The sequence below is a fragment of the Varanus komodoensis genome, unplaced genomic scaffold (genome assembly GCF_004798865.1).
Source record: "Varanus komodoensis strain SLA01 unplaced genomic scaffold, ASM479886v1 scaffold14_1, whole genome shotgun sequence".
Lineage (NCBI taxonomy): Eukaryota > Metazoa > Chordata > Lepidosauria > Squamata > Varanidae > Varanus > Varanus komodoensis.
Genome location: NW_025335438.1, coordinates 12,500,393 through 12,520,678, shown reverse-complemented (window position 1 = coordinate 12,520,678; position 20,286 = coordinate 12,500,393). Strand labels below are relative to the sequence as shown.

General features: G+C 39.0%; 1 protein-coding gene across 5 annotated transcripts in view; it reads left to right on the top strand.

The window, feature by feature from the left end:
* Nucleotides 1–20,286, top strand: part of CSPP1 (centrosome and spindle pole associated protein 1) — an 83,778-nt gene that overhangs the window by 34,293 nt on the left and 29,199 nt on the right. For 3 of the 5 annotated variants that reach the window (XR_006414080.1, XM_044424069.1, XM_044424067.1), the window contains 11 exons: nucleotides 615–762; nucleotides 1,959–2,111; nucleotides 3,681–3,793; nucleotides 4,939–5,088; nucleotides 5,663–5,800; nucleotides 8,694–8,798; nucleotides 10,673–10,733; nucleotides 10,848–10,971; nucleotides 14,865–15,010; nucleotides 16,661–16,795; nucleotides 17,981–18,036. Coding sequence is in view for 4 of the 5 variants with exons in the window: in XM_044424069.1 (XP_044280004.1) it covers nucleotides 615–762; nucleotides 1,959–2,111; nucleotides 3,681–3,793; nucleotides 4,939–5,088; nucleotides 5,663–5,800; nucleotides 8,694–8,798; nucleotides 10,673–10,733; nucleotides 10,848–10,971; nucleotides 14,865–15,010; nucleotides 16,661–16,795; nucleotides 17,981–18,036 (1,329 nt within the window). In the remaining variant the exon portion in view is untranslated. The remainder of the gene's footprint in view (nucleotides 1–614; nucleotides 763–1,958; nucleotides 2,112–3,680; nucleotides 3,794–4,938; nucleotides 5,089–5,662; nucleotides 5,801–8,693; nucleotides 8,799–10,672; nucleotides 10,734–10,847; nucleotides 10,972–14,864; nucleotides 15,011–16,660; nucleotides 16,796–17,980; nucleotides 18,037–20,286) is intronic. The other 2 variants (XM_044424068.1, XM_044424070.1) reach the window with 2 other exon arrangements.

Sequence of the window (20,286 nt, the reverse complement as noted above, 5' to 3'; positions counted from 1 at the left end):
TTACCCCCAGAAATGTTATTTGTACTCTGAACCTGAATTGTATTTTAAGCAATTTCTATGTGGAAAGGAAGCGCTCTTAAATATACATTTTCTTTTCTGTTATATATCACCCCATAATGAATTGCTTTTGCTGTTGAACATTTTTTGAAATGCCTCATGCCACCTTTTCTTGATATTTAAGAAGTGTACTTTGCTTATATTATACAATATGAATTTGACTGGAGTGCTGCATAATGTAAGACCATTCGCTTAGTTATTTTATGGACTCTTCCTGAATTAATATCAAAAATGAAATTTGAAAAAATATGCATGCTGTGTTTAAAACAGTGTGTTAGATCCAATCCATGGGGGCAAGTAACCTGCACATGAAATAATTCATTTAGGGCAAGGTCATATACAATTGCTATTGATCCTCTCTCTCATATACACCCCCGGAAATACAGAAAATATGAGATAGTTTTTTCAAATTGAATTACTGTATCTGTTACAGGAATTAAGGTATGATGAATTAGTGCTTGAACCTACTTCAAACTTAGTAGTTACTTAAAACAACTTTCCCCAATTTAAAATATACTTGTTTTAATAATACATGTATCTGATTTGTTTATTCACAGATAAGGGAAAGAGAAGAACGTCGCAGGCAAGAAAAGGAGGAAAAGGAACGGTATGAAGCCAAGTTAGAAGCTGAAATGAGAAAATATAATCCTTGGGGAAAAGGAGGTGGAGGTGCTCCTCTCAGAGATAAAAATGGAAATCTCATAAGTACGTTTGAAAGTTGGGGGAATCTTCCTCTTATCTATCTTTATTATTGTTTATATATGCTCAGATCCAACCAGCCACTCCCTCCCCCCTCCCCCTGAGTTAAATGGATATACTACAGCGAATTTATAGCATGGAAGATTTTTTTCTGGTCATTTAAGGCAATCAAACTAGTACTTTCACTTCTGTAAGAAAAAGTATTAAATGAAACAACTGACAAAATTCAGCAAAAGATGGTGACAGGAACAAGAGGGAACGATTGCAGTAATAAAATGTGAGAGAGTATTCTGTAATGATAAGAACAGGTGTACAAAGAAATATTTCTGTGCCTCTTGTTACATATTTTCACTAATGTCACAACTGAACATTACAAATTTTTCATGAAATCTTAAAGTCTCTCCTATTAAAATTTATATTTTGTGGAATATATTTTTTAAATTAATTATTAAATGCAACAAATTTTCACCTCTCTTCAAAGAAGTTTTATGGGGGCGGGGGCAATGATTTTTTTGAATTGTTCAGCAAAATAGCTTTTTCTGTCTAAGAAACAACCTAAAATGCACCTTCTCTTTTCTTACAAAGTAGCTCTAATAAAATGAATAAATAAATATCACCTATAAATCTTCCTTCCCCACACATGTAGTTTGTTAAACATGTCAGAAGGTGTATAAAAAACTATATTTCCTGTTTTCCTTCCATTTTTTGGAGACAGGCAATACCATTAGTAGAAGTGCTGCACAAGAGCAAAATCCTTCCATGGACAGAAGGAGCCCTTTAGTTCATGGGAGGCACATTCTAGATATAGCCGACTGAATATAGAGTTTACACATAAATAAACAAAATATATAGACATGATAAATCTGGTGGTAACTTTTTAATACTGATAACTAAGCAAATGATAGTTTGTAGCAGTGCAAGCAGAACAGAGTACTGAGAGTTGATAAGGCAATCCACTTAATGCCTAAAACCCAATGTTAATATCTTATTTTGAATGTATTTAAAAAAGTAAAAAAGGAATTAAAAGACAATTGTAGGCTTTTAGATAAAGCATACACTCTGCAAAACATGTAACTCTGTATTAGATTTATGTGTCCAATTAGATATTGAACAGAAGAAACATTTCTTAATCTGAAACTCTCATCATAAACATACTTCTTGGAATAAAGTATCATAAGTGGCTGTTTCCCCCTTTTCTTCAGCTGACTTGAAAATGATGCACAAGCAAAATGAAGATGCATATCATAATCCAGATGCACAAGCACACGAAGATAAAAGGGCTATAATATCTGTTGACCTAAGTTTGGCCTCCCCGAAACTTGAAAATACAGATGAATCTACAAATAAAATAGCAGGTTGAAATAGTAACATACTTTCAGTTGTAAATGTGTGTTGTGTCACCAGTCAAAATTACTGTATGATCTTCTTATGCTGTACTTTCTACTGAAGGCAGTCCTATATTTTTTTCTTTTGATCCTCTAGACACGTCTTTTGATCCTCCAGTACATGTCTAGCACTAGACATGGTGTAGTTGCACTAATAAATATTTTTGTAGCATTTATGGCTTCCTGTTATCCACTGTGAATCACTTACTGTCCTTAATATAGCATATCCTTTATCCAGAGAAAGGAACAAGAAAAGGATCTTGAAGTTGTGGTTAACAGCTCCATGAAAATGTTGACCCAGTGCACAGCTGCTGTGAAAAAAGGAAACTCCAGGCATAATTAGGAAAGGGATTGAAAATAGAACTGCCAATATCTTATTTCCTCTATGGTGCAACTGCACTTAGAAATTGGGTACATTTCTGGCCACTGCTCCTGAAAAGGATATTGTAGTGTCAGAAAAAGTACAGAAAGAGAATTAGTGCAAAGTTGATAGTGGGCAGATATGTTGATGCAAATTCTGTAGATTTCTCTGGCTATTTTATTTTTATATTGAATCATGTTAAAACTATGGGATTCACATTTACCAAACATAATTCTTGAATACTTATCAAACTCAGGAAACAGCGACATGAAATTTGATACAGTAAAGTATGTTTTTGTTTTTAGGAAAGAATCTCCAGCTAAGCAAACTTGTAGATACATAGTTTGAACAAATACATTTTGTTATCCAGCTATTAGATTTGCTGGCTTTAAGGACTTATTATTTTGAAAGCTAATTATTTAGAATTGCTGGAGTTTGACCTTTCTTTAGATTTTTCTATTGATGTTAACATTTTCACTATAAATTTATCTTCACTGCAAATTTACTTCTTAATTTTCAAATATATTTTTAAAGTACAAGTAAGAGGGGATTTAAAATCAAACTCTGAAATGAAATGTGGATTCATTGTTGTCAGATGCATTTCTTTCTAGGAGAGCTTTGCTATATTGATTTTTAAGTGTTCAGTATACTCAGATGCATGGCAAGCCTTCATTGAAGCTCAAAACACCTTTGCCACAATCCAAACTACCATAGGTCTAAGCATGTCAATGCAGAGAATTCTCAGAGACTAAAAGACTGTTTTCCCCTTGTCCTCCTGTCTGCATGTGTACACTGATATTTTCTTATCTCCAGCCCTTTTCTCTCACCCCACCCCTACCAGTGCAAATAGTTATGGCTTCATGGGATATATATTAATTGCTCCTTGATTTCTCATTCCCAAAGGGACCTGTTCCATGTGTGTGCTCTGCACATGCGTAGGGAGAAAGGAAGATGCAGGAGTCTTGAATGTGAGAAGAAGCAAAGCATTTTGTGTTTGCATACTTACTATGTTTTAGCTTTTATGTTTTCTTGCTTTCAGGCTATAATGGTTTTAAAAGGTGCTTCACATAACTGCAAAAACAATTCACAATGAGTAATTAAGCTCCAATTTGAAATCTTGTGAAAGGACAAATTTACCAATGTTTGTAAACATTTTTGTTTTTTAAAAAATCTACTAGGTTTTACATATGCACAAACATCCCCATATGCTCGTGGTAATGTTTTTGGTGAGGCCCCAACACCAGAACAGCTTAGGCGACAAGAATCATACAAGAACTTCCTTCGTTTTCAGGTAAGTATGTGTAACATCATTAAATTATGTAAAAGAGCTTTCTGATCTAAGAAAACCTTGGTAATAAATATAGCTTTTAAAGCTTTTATGAAGCAATGCTGTTCATATTAAATGATTAGAAATATGAAAATGCGTTTTCATCTAGTAGTCTCTAAGCTAATAGCTAACCTATTTTTCAATATTTGTATGCAACCAGACAACTCCATGCGTACACAAGAAGCAACATAAAATGTTCTGTATCTGAAAAAATATGTTTGTGTATCTTTGTTGCATCACAATCTCATTTGCTGGTTAGTTTTACAAAGATGGACAATATGAAGTTTGAGCTGCTGGGGAAATCATGCTAAGGGCGCAGTCCAGTGGAAATGTCCTTAAGCTTCTGAGCTTGGTTGATGGGCATCCTATGAAAGATGAAAGGAATACAGAGGCTCCCATCCTGCTAGTCAGCTAGATAACCTGTTGGTCGTCTAGCCATGGCCCTTCAGGCAGGAAGGGACGGAGGCTGAAGTCCTGGTGGATCTGGTCTCCCACCCTCCTGGATGTCCAAATGCCCTCTTTATCCTTCATTGTGATTACTGTTAAGATCTCAGAAAGAGTCAGTCATGGGGTGGGGGGCTGAACGCAGATCTCCAGCTCCAAGGTTTGAACTTTGTTCAGAGCCTGGTTCTGAAAATCTAAAGGATCCCATGGCTCCCTGGAGACTAGCCAGAGCTCATAGGATTGTTTTGTTAACTGTAAATGTTTTTTATAACTTAAAATCCATTAGTTCTTCAGCAAATGTTAATACTTGTAGTCCATCCCATTACATATAATGGCTCTTTCTTTCAGAATGGAATGATTAATAAAGAGAAGTAAATCAGAGGCTACTTGTCTTCATGCATTAACCTATTAAAACACGTGGCAACCTGTATGAGGTGCACAAGTCTTCATGTTGGATGAATTAGTGGTATCAAGACATTTCTTGGTATCCTGTGGTATTTTGTGATGGGAAAAGTGTTCATGTATCAATGCAATGAAACAACTAGTCTTCTAGTAAATGGAGGTGATGATGCAGAAGACAAGATTGATGATACATGATTAAGTGAAAAGGCTTAAACATTTGCATTGCTGTTAAACAGATTAATATTTGTGTGTTTTATTTCTAGATAGAGGAAAAAAGAAAGAGAGAAGAAGAAGAGCGTGAAAGACGAAGACTTGAAGAAGAAAGGGAAGAAAGACGGTTAGCAGAGCAGAGGGCTAGAATACAAAGAGAATATGATGAAGAATTGGAAAAGAGGAGAAGGAAAGAGGAGGAGGTGTGATATAATTGACAGTCTCCTGTGTTAAAAAGAACAATGTGACCCATACATGAGAGATTACATTTTCAGGGAAGACTAAGCATAACAATATAATACTAAAATATGTAAGAGTTATAATTTTCAAAAGCTATCTTAATTCTACACTAGGTTCTAAATTTCGTCTAGAGTAACTAGCTATCTAGAGATTAAGTTGATTGCATTTGCTTATTGTCCACCATTCCAACTTCACTTTCATCTCTCAAACTGATAAAAGAATGTAATATGTCCATCTCCGTGTACCCTTTTGTAGAGGCAATACTTTTTTATTTTAATTGTGACATCTTTCTAAACATACTGCCCTGCTCCTTAGGATTCTTTCTCTTCTGAAGATTCTGGTATGTGTTCAGACCCCGGACACATGGGTGGGTTTCCCTAGCCTCTGCATAATCAAGGAATAGCTTCACTGTTGCAATCATGCATTTGCCCTGATGTTTACATGAAAGAGGAAATAGATATCCTCAAATGTGTTGAATTGTCATCAAAGTTTCAAATACTTTTTAAATGTTGCATCATCACACTTATTTTTTTATAGCAAAGATTAAAAAATGAAGAACTGTATCGATTAGCCGAAGAAAGGAGAAAAGAGGCAGAAAGAAAAAGGATAGAAGAAGAACAAAGGCAGGATAAACAGGATTATGAAACTCAAAAACATATGATCATGGAAGAAAAGGTAATTTTAAACTTATTCTTTGAATTAGGTTGGTTTGGATCCCAAGAACATCTGCATGGCTTCCCTCCCCCAATATATATCTCCAAAAAGTGGCTCTAGGAGTTCTCTAGATTGTCTTTTTGAGGAACAGGTAATAGTAACTTCCAGTCAAGGTTTGTGAAAAACTGTTGATTGTCTTAAATGCAAGATGAATTGTACTACCAGGAAATCGCAAATATTTTAGAGACCACTTGGAGTCTCTAAAAACATGGTTAATGGAATTTTCAAATGGGTACCAGGAATGTAAAAAATCAAAGGCATAATTAACGGATAAATAACTAGTCTGAAGTTTATTCTGAAGAGTCAGATTAAAGTCTATCCTAAAAGGTAAACAGATCAAATTTAGCCCAGACTGTATATGATCTGACAAGTTCTAGTTTCTCAGCCCATTTGTTTTGCCATGCCATATAAGACCAAGACCTAAAGAACTTGTTCCTGTCACTGCTTATTGTAAGTTTATAGGGGGTTGAACATTTGGATAGTTTCCACAGCTCTCTCAGATGCTTTATACAATCCTATCTCTGGGTTTTCTGACTGAGAGCCTAAGGCTGCCCTTGACCATTCAGGCAAAAGCAGTGAAAAGCAAGCTCTGCGTGTTATTGCTGAAAGGGGTTTTTTTTGTGAGGGGGAGGGAAATTTTTTTGGTAGGATTTCAGTGGTTCTACATACAAGTAAACATGCTTAGGAGATTGATCAAAGTTCTTAGATGCACAGTTAATACATATTTAGCTGTAGTGTGTAAAGCAAGCCCCAAGGTTTGTTGCTATGTACTCATGTCACACTTCAGACGTGTGTGAACAAGAACTCAACTATGCACTTATTTTCTTCATTAGACTTTATATAAACATTTTGAAATGCTGTCAGTATTCCTAACACAGATGTAGCAAATCTTAGTATGTGTCGAGGGGGGACTGTCAAGGACCCGTTATATAAACATTCCACTCTCCATAGAGCAATAAAACTAAAGTCCTTTAATGTTAATTGTCTACAAGATTTACAATACTATAGATAAGTTCTCTAATAGTGGTCCTTGCTAAGCAGATGTCAGTCCTATAATGGCTTCTCTTTCTGAGCCCACGTGGGATCATTCTCCCAAGTCACACCTTTCTTCCCTCTTACGCTGTCTACTTTGTAGTTGTTCAAATCTGCGTAAAAGACATCTGTTCTCGGCTTTTGAGAAATCTACGACACCTATTGTGTCTTCTGTTTCTGGCTCAGGGAGATCAGCCTTGGGGGGAGGAGACAGTTTGCTCTGCCTCTTTCTGAGTAGAACTTGCAGCTCCCTCTTTCTCATGACTCTCTGTCTCTGATAAAGGTCCAGGCGTTTGCTCAACGGGCTGGGGCTCAGGGGAAGACGCAGTAGCTGATTCAGCTGTCCCTGCATTGGGTTGTGGGGTTGACTCTTGGGCACTGGGTGCCAAGTGCAAGGTCTTCTCATGAGTCACTGTTTCTGTCGGAGCTTCATGCACAACAGTATGCCATGAGTAATAAAGTTCTGACATTGCCAATTTATATTAAGCACAGTAGTAAGACAGAAGGTAAACAGTGTGTCCATACAACTCTTTGGAAGTACAAAAACCTGTTTGTAAAACTTTCACAAGAAGAGCAGAAATGGGTAAAATCATACTTGGGGATGTGGCTAGATCCCCATGTTCTCCTAAGTAGCTACTTTGAAGCTCCAAATAGACACAAGTATCTCCTAGGCTGTCTAAATTAAAAAAGTTGGTGAGGGAGGTAAGTAGCTATGGACTAACACTTCTTGAGGAATTTCTTAAACCACCACCAAGTATCTTTATTTACACAGGTAATATCAAATTTCTAGAATTCTTTTTTTACTTGCTTTGAACATTGATATGAAAATCCCCTGCTGTCTATCAAAATTCAAAACTGCTAAATACTAAAATATTGTAAACTGCAATATATGTCTAGACCGGACAAGATTTTTTTTTCTTTCCAATAAATTCCCAGGCAGCTGAGGAAGAGCAGGGTTCTATGAGACTGGTAATGTTCTGGACCCTCAACATAAATACACTTTTTATGCAAGTCATAGTATCAAGGCATAGCAGGACCAGAAACAAAGGGAGAGTCAGGAAATACTGAGGTCAGATATCCAGCAAGTCCCAGCAGGTCTGGAAACAAAGGCAGAACTAGGAACAAGTGAAGTCAAATATTAAGTTAAAGCATGGCAGGACCAAAGTTGAAGGCAAAGTCAGAGAAATGCAAGAATCAGATATCCAGTAAGACATAGCAGGACCAAAGACATAGGTAAGGAACAGGTACCTGGCAAAGTGGGATCAGACCAGAAACAAGGGCAGAGTCAAGAGCTGGCAGAAGCCATTGTCCAAGACAAGGCTAACATCAGGATCAGGAACACAGTGCGACTGTCACGTAAATCCATGTTGCTGTAGCCAGCTGAGTAGTGCAGTGTAGCCTTTTATAGAGCCTTTTGGAGCTCCCAGCTGTGCCACATGATAGCACAGTCTCCAGTCCTTGCAAATAATATGCTGATTTTTACAGTCATCACCAGGGGAAGATGTCAGGTTTTCAGATTCTGACAGCAGTCTTCTTAGATGCATCGTTAGTAAGCCTGACCTCTTGCTACTCACTCACTCTGTTCATCCTCTTGTCCTACTAGAACAAAAGGTTACCAGCTCAAGAGTTGACAGAACTGGGGCCACTGTTTTTTCATTCAGAGGCACTGAGCTGTAAGGGACTTTAAGAAGCTAATTTTGCCTGGCCCCAATTGCATAGCACTATTATGTCATATATTTTTTGAAATGCCTTTCCTTAAAGTATAAGCACAGTTTGAGTGGCTGTTTAAAACATGAGTAATATATCTTCCTCTACTTTCCAGATATCTAGACAGCCTTCTCCTCTCATTCCACCTCTTCAGAACAAAGCATTGGTAAAAGAAGAAAAGTCACTTTTGGTGGAGAGCCGCATGTCTTATTACACTCATGTATGTTTGCTCATAATCTGCACAGTGTTTTGATACTATTCTTCCTAAGCCCAAACCAGCTGTGTTCTGTAAAGGACTGTTATTTGGGGAACAGGGAGTAGAATATTAACATATCACATGATATTTAAATTCCTGGCAATTCTGAGATATCATTGTTGGAATCTTTTCTACTCTTGTTTATGTTGTTAGCTAGTGGTCCAATGTATGATGTCAGATTGCTTAGTTTTAGAGAAAGTTTTTTAAATGCTATAGTACTCCAACATGTGGTTTCTGCCTTTAGAAAGGCCCCTTCACTTACTGCATATTCAGATGCTTATCTCTGAAGAACTAAGCTGAAGGAATATGTTCAATGTGCCACAGACTCAACAGCAAATATTCTTTCAAATTGCAGCAAATTAATAGTAAAAGTGTAAGGTTGTGCATTCTGTTGCATGTTAGACCTTTTCATACAATTGAGTTCTGCAGGGATCCTACTATATGGTGACTACAAAGTCTTCAAGTAGTTGTTAAGAGAAATCAGTCCTGATTGGGGTACAGGTTACTAACTTAGTTTGTATAACACAACCCATTGTGGATGGCACTTCTGATAATTTGTTGTGTCATGCAACCCTAGATGATTTTCCCACGGTGCTTATTCATGGCAAACAAGCCACCCGGGCTGTTTATTGTATCCACAATGTGTTTTTGTATCTTCTAAAACTGGGCTGCATGAACCCATTGTGGGTATGGGGAATTGGCCACAGAACCACATGGCAAAAATGGCAAAACCCACTGTAGCTCTTGCTGAGTAGCTCCTGGGTGACTACCAGTGTTAGCCATCCTCAATGTGCCCAGGTATGTAACTATCACTGGTGTCTCCCCGCAACTGTATTGTAAACATGAGCCATTTTGGGCACATTACAGCATTTTCCCCCATTTCTTTTTTTTTTTTCTTGAGGCAATGATCCCAGTTTTGGTAGACTCTGACAATTCCTTTAAAGTGTCTGGGATGCATCTTAAAGGGAAGAACTGCCCGTGGCTGCTAGAACCTTTATTGAAAAAATAGAATTGTGTGCAAAACAAAAACAAACAAACCTGAGTGAAAAGCACTTTTATTATTTTTTTAAAAAACTTTTTAATTGCACTTGCACAACTGTGACCCTCAGCAGTAACACAAGTATGGGGATTTGAAATCATGGTAAGGGCAATGTTGAGAGGAGTGTTTGCTGCTAAGGTGCAGCAGGTAGTAACCTCAGGCATTCCCCAGAAGAAGCTCCAAATGCTTTATTCTCTTTCAGTTTCTCTTGACAGCTGTCAAAAGATGAACTGTTCTGAAAAAATCAAGACTTAAGCTCATAGCACTTGTTTTGTGGGGGTTTTTTTGGGCTAACTAAATGTAACTCTAACAAAGTGATCAGTAACCACCTATCATCCCAGGAGGTGGGGATGGGCAGGAGATGCAGTAGCCATCAGCAGCACTGAACACGGGAAGGGGAAATTCAAGTAATAATCCAGGTAAAAGAAACTTCCCCCCTTTCGAAAAAGTCTTCTATTGCTGCCAGTGTGAATTTTGTTTCTAATGCTATCTGTGGGGGTATGGTAGTGGGGGTATGGTAGTGAGTGGGGATTACTGGCAAGGGAAAGGATAGGATTAAACCATACCTCCGCATGCTTTGTGATGCTGATCACTATTTGCCCTAGACCTGGTATTTTAAAAAGTGATAGCTAATTACATTGTTAACAGCTTATATAGTTAGGCCTTTCAAATATAGGAAAATAAATCAAAAGGAATTACCATTTATTCCCCCCTTATTGATATGATTATTTTTAAGCTCCCTCCCTTCCCTCCCTGCCTCTAAATGTATGTATAAATGTATATATTTATGTTTTACTAGGATCTTCCCAGAGTTCAATCTCCTCCAGTCCCAGCTAGAAGAAACCAACTCCGTGCATATGGTAAGAAATTTGTATGTTATGGGATAATACCCATTATGCCTACTTCTCTGAAATTTCTCAAGGGAAAGCAGATGCTACTATTCTGTATAAAATTCTCTTTGTACTGAATTGCAGAAGAAAGGAAGGATGTAATAAATGAGCTGTCAGAGATGAGGAAGCAGCTCCGTAGTGAAGAGCAGCGTCTACAGGAGCAATTGTTGAAAGTACATAGTGATGATGATGACATGCCAGCAAAAGGGTGAGGAATTTGGCTTGCACTAAGTCATTTGCTAAGCTGCACAGTCTCTTTGGACAAGTAATACGCAACTGAAGAAATATTAAAAGATTTTCATGAGGAATTAAAAATCCATAAAATTAGATGTTAATAGAAAGAGTTACATTTGGACTGCTGACTCCTAGCTGAGCAGATCAGAGGAAGTTGCCTCAGGTGGACGAGGGACTATTTATACAAGCAGCCAAGCTCCTGGAGAGCATGATCAGCACCTATCCACCCCATCTTTTCTTTTTCTTTGTTTACTTGTAATACACTTTTCTTTCCTGTAATACACTCTCAGTTACTGGTGAGACTCTGTTGTTAACCTTCAGGGAAAATAGGAGAAAGCACTGATTGTTACAGTGTAACCTACAAGGTAGAATCAAAAAGGCAGTAGAGAGTATGGACTGAGGAGAGTCCCCAGTGGTGGTGACTTGCAAGGTCTGTGCAATGTTTCCTTGCTGGAGGTCAACATGGCCTACACATCAACAAGTGCAAGCACTGTTGGAGGAAAAGGTGAGTACACTAAAGCGGCAAGTGTCTACCTTCAAGGGAGTTAGAGAAGATGAAGAGGCTACAGCAAGGGGCGGCATAGAAATGTTTTAATAAATAATAAAAAATAAAAATAAGAGTTTTTAGACGGAGTGGTAGAACTGCAGCAGCCATCTGTAGTACAAGAACTAGACGAGCAATAGCAAGCTGAGATGGAAGAGGAGAATCATGAGGCAAGGAAAAACAAGGAAGAATCTTCCTGGAAATGGGTGACGGCAGAAGAACTAGAAGACACCCTGCACCAGTGGAAACAGTGGAACTATGGAACCACTTTCAGATACTCAAGGATGAGACTGGAGGGCAGGCTGCAGTGGAAGAACTGTAAGTCATCCTTTGTAACACAGAGCAAGAGGCCAAAGGTCAACCAAGTGGTGTCAATGATACCGAGGCCTACAAGAACACGAAGAGTGTTAGTTCTGACAAGACTCCCTGCTGCGTGAGATGAAAACACACGTTTGTTGTGAAGACCTGTGGACTTGTTAGGTATGCTGTCTTCCTGGAGTGATGTAACTGAAGGATTGCCAAGTCTCGTAAAGTGCACTGATGTGTTTTCCTTCCTTATACATGTGGGAACAAATGACACTGCAGCTTCAGCTTTTGAAGCTTTAAGGGGGAAAGTGAAAAACTTTATGGCCAAGATAATTTTCTCTTTCACCCTTCTAGTTCTTGGAAAATGAATAGACAGGGAAAGAAAAATACTCCAGGGGAATGCCTGACTACAAAGGTTATGCTGATGTGAGGAGGAATACAAGTACTGGAAAGAGGGAATTTGGGTCTACTGCTGCTTGTACATTTCTCATGATACCAAAGATATTAGCTTACCGAAGTGCATAAATGGGATTTGTAACAAGATTTGCCATCCCTATAGGCCCTACATAGCTGTGTGAGCCATGCCTATGGTGCCTTTTGACAGGGAAAGGATAGGGTAAGAGATGAGAACCTCTTAATTTATTGTTTAAAATTGATGTACAATGTAGCAAAGTGGTACTATGGACCTCATTGCCAGTCCCTGATTTGTAACTTGTTCAATTTCGTGTCTGCATTTCTTTCTTAGTGGTTCCATAGAGCATACTGGCTCCTTCATGGATCACTGCCTTGTTGTGGCAAAGGGGCTTGCGTAGCTCAATGAAGCTATGAGCTATGCCGTGCAGGGCCACCCAACATGGACAGTTCATAGCAGAGAGCTCTGACAAAACGTGATCCACTGGAGAAGGAAATGGCAACCCACTCCAGTATCTTTGCCATGAAAACCCCGTGGACAGTACCAAAAGGCAAAAAGATATGATGTCGGAAGATGAGCCCCTCAGGTCGGAAGGTGTCCAATATGCTACTGGGGAAGAGCGGAGGGCTAGTACTAGTAGCGCCAGAAAGAATGAAGCGACTGGGTCAAAGCTGAAAGGACATTCAGTTGCAGATGTATCTGGTGGTGAAAGGAAAGTCTGATGCTGTAAAGATCTATACTCCATAGGAACCTGGAATGTAAGATCCATGATTCAAGGCAAGCTGGATGTAGTCAAACGAGATGACAAGACTGAACATTGACCTCTTAGGAATCAGTGAACTAAAATGGACAGGAATGGGTGAATTTAATTCAGATGACCATGAGATATACTACTGTGGGCAAGAATCCCTCAGAAGAAATGGAGTAGCCTTCATAGTCAATAAAAGAGTAGGAAAAGCAGTACTGGGATACAATCTCCAAAATGACAGAATGATCTCAGTTCGAATCCAAGGCAAACCATTCAACATCACAATAGTCCAAGTCTATGCCTCAACCACTGGTGCTGAAGAGGCTGAAGTTGACCAGTTCTATGAAGGCCTACAACACCTTTTAGAATTAACACCCAAAAATGATGTCCTTATCATCATGGGGGATTGGAATGCTAAAGTAGGAAGCCAAAAGAGAACCGGAATAACAGGCAAGTTTGGCCTTGGAGTACAAAATGAAGCGGGGCACAGGCTGATAGAATTTTGTCAAGAGAATACGATGGTCATAGCAAACACTCTTTTCCAGCAACCCAAGAGACGACTCTACACATGGACATCACCAGATGGTCAACACAGAAATCAGATTGACTATGTGCTCTGCAGCCAAAGATGGAGAAGCTCTATACAGTCAGTAAAAAATAGACCAGGAGCTGACTGTGGCTCAGATCATGAGCTTCTGGTTGCAAAATTTAGGCTTAAGTTGAAGAAAGTAGGGAAAAGCACTAGGCCACTCAGGTATGACCTAAATCATATCCCTGATGAATATACAGTAGAGGTGACAAATAGATTTAAGGAATTAGATCTGATAGACAGAGTGCCTGAAGAACTATGGACAGAGTTTCACAGCATTGTACAAGAGGCAGCAACTAAAACCATCTCAAAGAAAAAGCAATGCAAGAAAGCAAAATGGCTGTCTGAGGAAGCTTTACAAATAGCAGAGGAAAGAAGGGAAGCGAAAGGCAAGGGAGAAAGAGAAAGATACAAACAATTGAATGCAGAATTCCAGAGAATAGCTAGAAGAGATAAGAATGCCTTCTTAAATGAACAGTGCAAAGAAATAGAAGAAAACAATAGAATAGGGAGGACCAGAGAGCTCTTCAAGAAAATTGGAGATATGAAGGGAACGTTTCATGCAAAGATGGGCATGATAAAGGACCAAAATGGCAGGGATCTAACAGAGGCAGAAGAGATTAAGAAGAGGTGGCAAGATTACACAGAAGAACTATACAAGAAAGAGCTTAACGTCCCTGATAACCACGATGGGGTGGTCACTGACCTCGAGCCAGACATCCTGGAATGTGAAGTCAAATGGGCCTTAGGAAGGCTGAGCAACAACAAAGCTAGTGGAGGTGACAGTATTCCAGCTGAGCTACTCAAAATCCTAAAAGGCGATGCAATAAAAATGCTACACTCAATATGCCAGCAAATTTGGAAAACTCAGCAGTTGCCACAGGATTGGAAAAGGTCAGTTTACATTCCGATCCCAAAGAAGGGCAATGCCAAAGCAGAAGGTAATCATTAACGGGGAATCATCAGGATGGCAGCCAGTGACAATAAAAATCCAGTATTTGGTAGTGATGAAACAGGAAATTCTGCACCTGTCAATGCAATGCATCTATGCATAGTCAAAAGTAAAGGAAGGCCTGGAGGAATGTTGTCCATGGGGTTGCAATGGGTTGGACATGACTTCGCAACTAACAACAACAAGAGCATAATGGAGTTGGGAAGTGGTTTCATTTAGTTTACAACTCTCCAACTTTCAATTTCTTTGTGTTAATAAATGAAACCACGTATTTATGAAATATGTAATTTTGAAAGCATGATGTTGACATTTTTAGCAGGAGGAAAGAGAAATACAACATGGATATATTTGAGATGGCTAGACTTCGCATGCAAGCTCCAGTCAGGCGACCATCATCAAAGGATGTTGCTGATCCTGTCAATGTACAGAATATCCGTGAATTTAATGAACTTAAATACAAAGGTTAGTATCACTTTTGCTATTATGGTCTTCCTAATTTTCAGTCACTTCGTCGGCTTTAAAGGGAATGACTTTAACTATTGGAGGTTGCTTAGACTACTTTGCAATATATTTGTCATTAGTGTCTCATTGTGGCTATGATCTATAGTTACAGAAAACTATGGGTTTGCTCCAGATACAGTTAAGGTAGATGCACTGATATCAGAGGTCATCATGGACTGGCAACTGCTGTGGGACCAGACACTGAAAAGGGCCTTGCCCTAACCCTGTTGCAGTTGTCACTACGGGCAGACTACTACTGCTGCTATAGTGGCTTCTCCTCCTCTCTGTCCCCTTTTCCAACAGCACCACTGCCAGAAGCAAGCTTTCAACAGACAGATGAGCCTATATCTGCAGGGCCCACACCATGCCATTTTACAACATGAAGACATTTTAACTTTAGATTTCAAGTGCTAGCAAACTGAACCAGTCAGATGCTACATTTGTGGAGAGTATCCCTGTGCCTTCTTTGGCTGTTACCCCCCAAAGGCAGTATCTAATTGGTTCAGATCACTGCAACTTGAAATCTGAGGTTAAAAAGATCACTTTTAAAATAGTGCAGTACTGGCCCTGCATTCTTAGCCAAATAACCACTGTAGTACTTGTCAGGGTCCAGGTCATGGGCAGCAGAAGTCAAGGCAGATGCACCAGAAACTGAGGCAAGGCGCAGTGTCTAAACACAGTCCATAGTCCAATAATGAAGTAAGAATCACAGGCAAGAAACACAGGCTGGGTCAGGAACCAGGAGTACATAGTGAAGCAAGGCAAGGACTTGGTCACAAACAAGCCAAAGGCTGATCACCAGTAAGACAACAGAGAAAGAAGCTGGTGCCTTGGGGCAGGATAACAAGGTGTGATTCAGGAGCAGGAATGCATGGTAAGCAAGGCAAGGAAGCAGGACAAACACAGGACATGCAAGACACACAGCAATCAAGAGACCTGTGTTGCTGAAGCAGCTTCTGGAGGAAAGCGCTTGTCCTTATCCCCCCCCCCCCCCCCCGCTTCCAGCTGCTGCTTATCAAGGGCCTGAGGGCATTCTGTTTCCACTGAACATAGTCCTTACTGAACTTTTATCAAAGGTTGATTGCAACGCATTACATGTCTTGTGCATTTAATGCTTAATAGAAAAATTAAACTTTGCAGAAAGTGGCTGAACACACTGAAAGTACAAAATATAAAATATGTTCAAGTACGAGATTAAACATAACCTCCCTATACAATTATAACAAATATGAATATATACAAGTTGAAAATGATAGTCCCAAAATTCAGTAATAAAGCCCACAACTGGTATCCATTACTTAAAATTAATTTTCTGGGTTTTTTTTAATATGTAGGTGGAAGTTTGGTTCAAATTATGACTTACTTCAGTTTAAAAAGAACCCTTTGTAAATCCATCATATTTCCTCAAATAGACAATAGACAAAAAAAGTCAAAGAAGCTGGTGTGTATTCCATTGTGTGATAAAATTTTCCAATCCAAAAGACTACATTGTCTCATTGAGGATTGAGTGAAAGGAAGCCAATGCAGATTCTGACTAGTATTATTTATATATGTTTTATAACATCCTGAAGAAAAATATGTGCGATTTCTCAGTGTTTTTTTATGTAATAGATTCAGATACACGAGTAGAAACAAGATGCATGTATCCTGATCCTCCTACCAATAATGATACCTTGGACATTCAGCAACAGGCATTGCTAAGGGAGCAAAAAAAGAAATTAAAAAAAATGAGGAGAAATTCTGAAAGTAAGTTCATAGAATCATAGAATAATAGAGTTTGAAGGGGTTAGAGGGGCATCAGGTCCAAGCCTGTGTTCAGTGCAGGACTCCAAGTTAAACCATCCCTCTCAGATGGCTGTCCAGGTAGGGTTGACTTAAAACCAAGTGTAGCTTATATTGACTGTCTTTCTAATATGGTTCTCTTTAGTTGGAGGCTTACTCTGTGTTTAGTGCAGGTCTGTGTAATACATAAAGGTAAGATTCATTGACCTGTGGAAATGCAATAGATTTCTGTGGTCATATAGTCAGCCACTGTCTAGTCATCTCCAGTTGTGTCATATGAACATAGCCACGATCTGAACCACTATGGTGCTTGTTCAGCTTTTGAAAAAACACATTACTTGTTTCTTTACTCACTTCCCTCACAGCTCTGTGTCATTTCCCCAGTGGTCTGGGCAAAGCTGTGATTGTTGTCCAGATTCTGTTATGTGGTCTTCCACCAGTGTTCTTAGTTCCTATTATAATGCTGAATTTTACACACTGAACAGGAAAGTAACAAAAAGGAACTGTTAAATGGCAGAGCCAGTTAAACAAAACTCACAATGACGAATACAAACTTCTGAAATATGTAGAAACTTTTGGTTGAATCTTGAACAACTTTTTTTAAAGAGAAGAGGTAAAATAGAAATTTCTGACTGAGGGTATTATGCAATTACTTGCAGATTTGTTTTATTTAAAAAAGAGGTTGTTCTTGAAAGTTTATGAGTACCTGTACATTTTCACTCACTTGGCCAAATAGCAGTTATGTAGGGTCAATTGTCTCTTCAAAAAAGCTTCTTTTACGTGCTTTTCTGTTGCTTGCTAGCTACAGCCTCAAGAATGCAAAGTAAAATTTGTTTAAATGACATTGTATGCACATGTAATGGATAAATATATACTTGAATCCTCTGTATTTTTTGTGCAATTTGGTAAATAAACAGTTACTAAAATTATCTAATGATAATTTCTTCTACAATTTTCTACCTTATTTCCCTTAAGACTATTACTAGAGTAATTTTTCAGTAAAGTAGCTGTTGCTATTATTGGTGTGATCCTAAATGCATGGCTTTAATAATGATAAGAGCTATTATAGTCACTGAATTTGTTACATTATGCACTTGTATAATTATTCTTTTTCATTTTTTTTCCTGTTCATTTCCTTCATTTTAATAGCTGTTCGAGATTTTGATGATCCAGTGTCTGGCTTTAAATCAAGAGACAGGGTAATGGTAAGCAAAAACAGATTTGATTGCTTTGTTTTCATTCTAGTACTATGTCTGAGCATATGTGTATGCCCTAAATCATATACCTGAAAGAGTAATCTTTCTGTCTTCAAATCTCTCTTTTAATTATAACAATATACCCTTTTGTAAAGAATATAGCCCAATATTTTCATTGCTGGCTGCTACCAACTAACTCATCCCCTCTCCATCTTCTACAGTGACTTCCAAAATGAACTAGTACTGTACATTGTTCATGATACTGCCTGAAAGGCAACTTGGAAACCTTGAATAATGTAGAATTTAGTTGTTAGATTGGCACTGACTGCAACTAGCAATTATCACCAGTTTGAAACAGCTCAGTTAGTTGCTTATTCTTAGGCACCTCCACATGGTGCAAAAAGCTAATAGTTGCTACACATAGTCCAGTTACATTACATTTCATTTCATTTCATTTCATTTCATTTCATTTCATTTCTTTAGTAAACTTCTATGCTGCCCCATTCGCCGAAGCCTCAGGGCGGCTCACAGACATAAATAAACTTCATTAAAATAATAAAATAAAATAATATAAATTAACAGTATAATTTATTATTGTAATCTCTCTCTCTCTCTCTCTCGTGCATGCACACACACACACGCACACTTGATTTTATAGCATTTCCACAATGGTGAGAAATGAACTTTGGAATACTCATAGTTCAGTATAATATGTCACTAGAAGACACTTAAGATGGGGCATTCTGTAGGTATCTCTCTCCAAGTGGAAGATGCTACATGTTTTTCAAGTAATCCAGGTAGGTCTGATAGCCAGAATTTGGGGCACAAGGCACAGAGCAAACCAAGTCATATATGGACTGGGATTCTGAGCTTGGAAGTGATGCATTCTGAAATTTTGGATACCACTTTTCCAATAACATGTCAGCCAGTATCATCATGATTGTGAATCACTATGACACCTGAAGAAAAGGCAGGTGCACACTTCTTCCCTTAACATACACATAAACATTCCTCATGCTGAATGCATATGACTTTTTAAGATTAATTTATGTTAGGAATAAAGCTAGATTATTCAAGTGTCATGCACACTCATACATACAGTACAATTCTTCATCGTGGTCTCCGTGCATCACACATTATGGGTGCTGTGCCTGCGCAGTGCCTGTTGCCGGGAAGATTTACTAGCATTAGCAGTTTTTGGCAGGAACTCCACACCCTCCCCCCGTACTATAAATGGTCGGAGTGCCCACCCTTTCCCCAGTCTGCTTGTGACCACTGTTCACCATGCCTTGAGCTTTTCTCTTTGCTTGTCTACTTGTAGTTCTCCATGTAATCTATAAATTTTGAACTTGTCTCTTTTAAACTTTACAACTTTCACTCCCAAACCCAGTTCGTTCCTTACCAAACCCCTACCCTTACTTCTTGTTTCACCCCCTCTTCCCTTTCCCCTTCCAAAATAAAAATAAAAATAAATAGAAAAAATCATCTATTGTCATTTTTTCCCATAAAACCATCTCCATTCACTGTTTCTATTTCTCTTTCTTCTTAATGGCACAGCAGACAGCCTTCTGTGGAGCCAAAATGTCCCCCACAGATCCTTATGTTCTGTATCTTCTCTGTCTTGGAGAAGGACACAGAACCAACAAATGCAGTCTTTCACCAGGCAGGCTTGCAAAATATGTGAGAACAGGCAGCATAAAATGCTGTGGGACCAAGCAATGGTTGCGATGAAGCAGGTATCAGCTGAGGCCAGCTCTTCAGCCACTCCTCCTTGTTCATCTGAAGGGGACCTGACCGGCAAGGATGGAAAGTGCTCCTCACATTCTCCTCCCTGTAAACAGAAGGAGAAGAGGAAACAGGTCGGGTCCGATGAATCATTGAAATCGAAGCATCCTAAGAAGGACAAGCCCAACAAAGCCAAGCGCAGGCACAAAAAACATGACAAGGTGCCCTGCCGTGACCCGACTGCTGCTTCAGTCTCGGTCCCGATCTTGGTCCCGATCTTGACTCTGGCCAAACCTCCAGTTTGCCAATCCATCATGCAAGTGACTCCACCAGCGTCACCACCGCAGATTACTCTCTCAGCACTTTCCAGTCCCAAGCATTCTGATCCCTTGGCCAGAGAGTCTGATGGCAAGATCCGAGAATCTCCCCCTCAATTGTGACCAGACCAACCCACCTGCAAGATCTCCAATTCCAATGCCAACATCTCTGGAGGAATCTCCAAGGGCATCCCAATGCCTCTCCTCCCTCTTACCA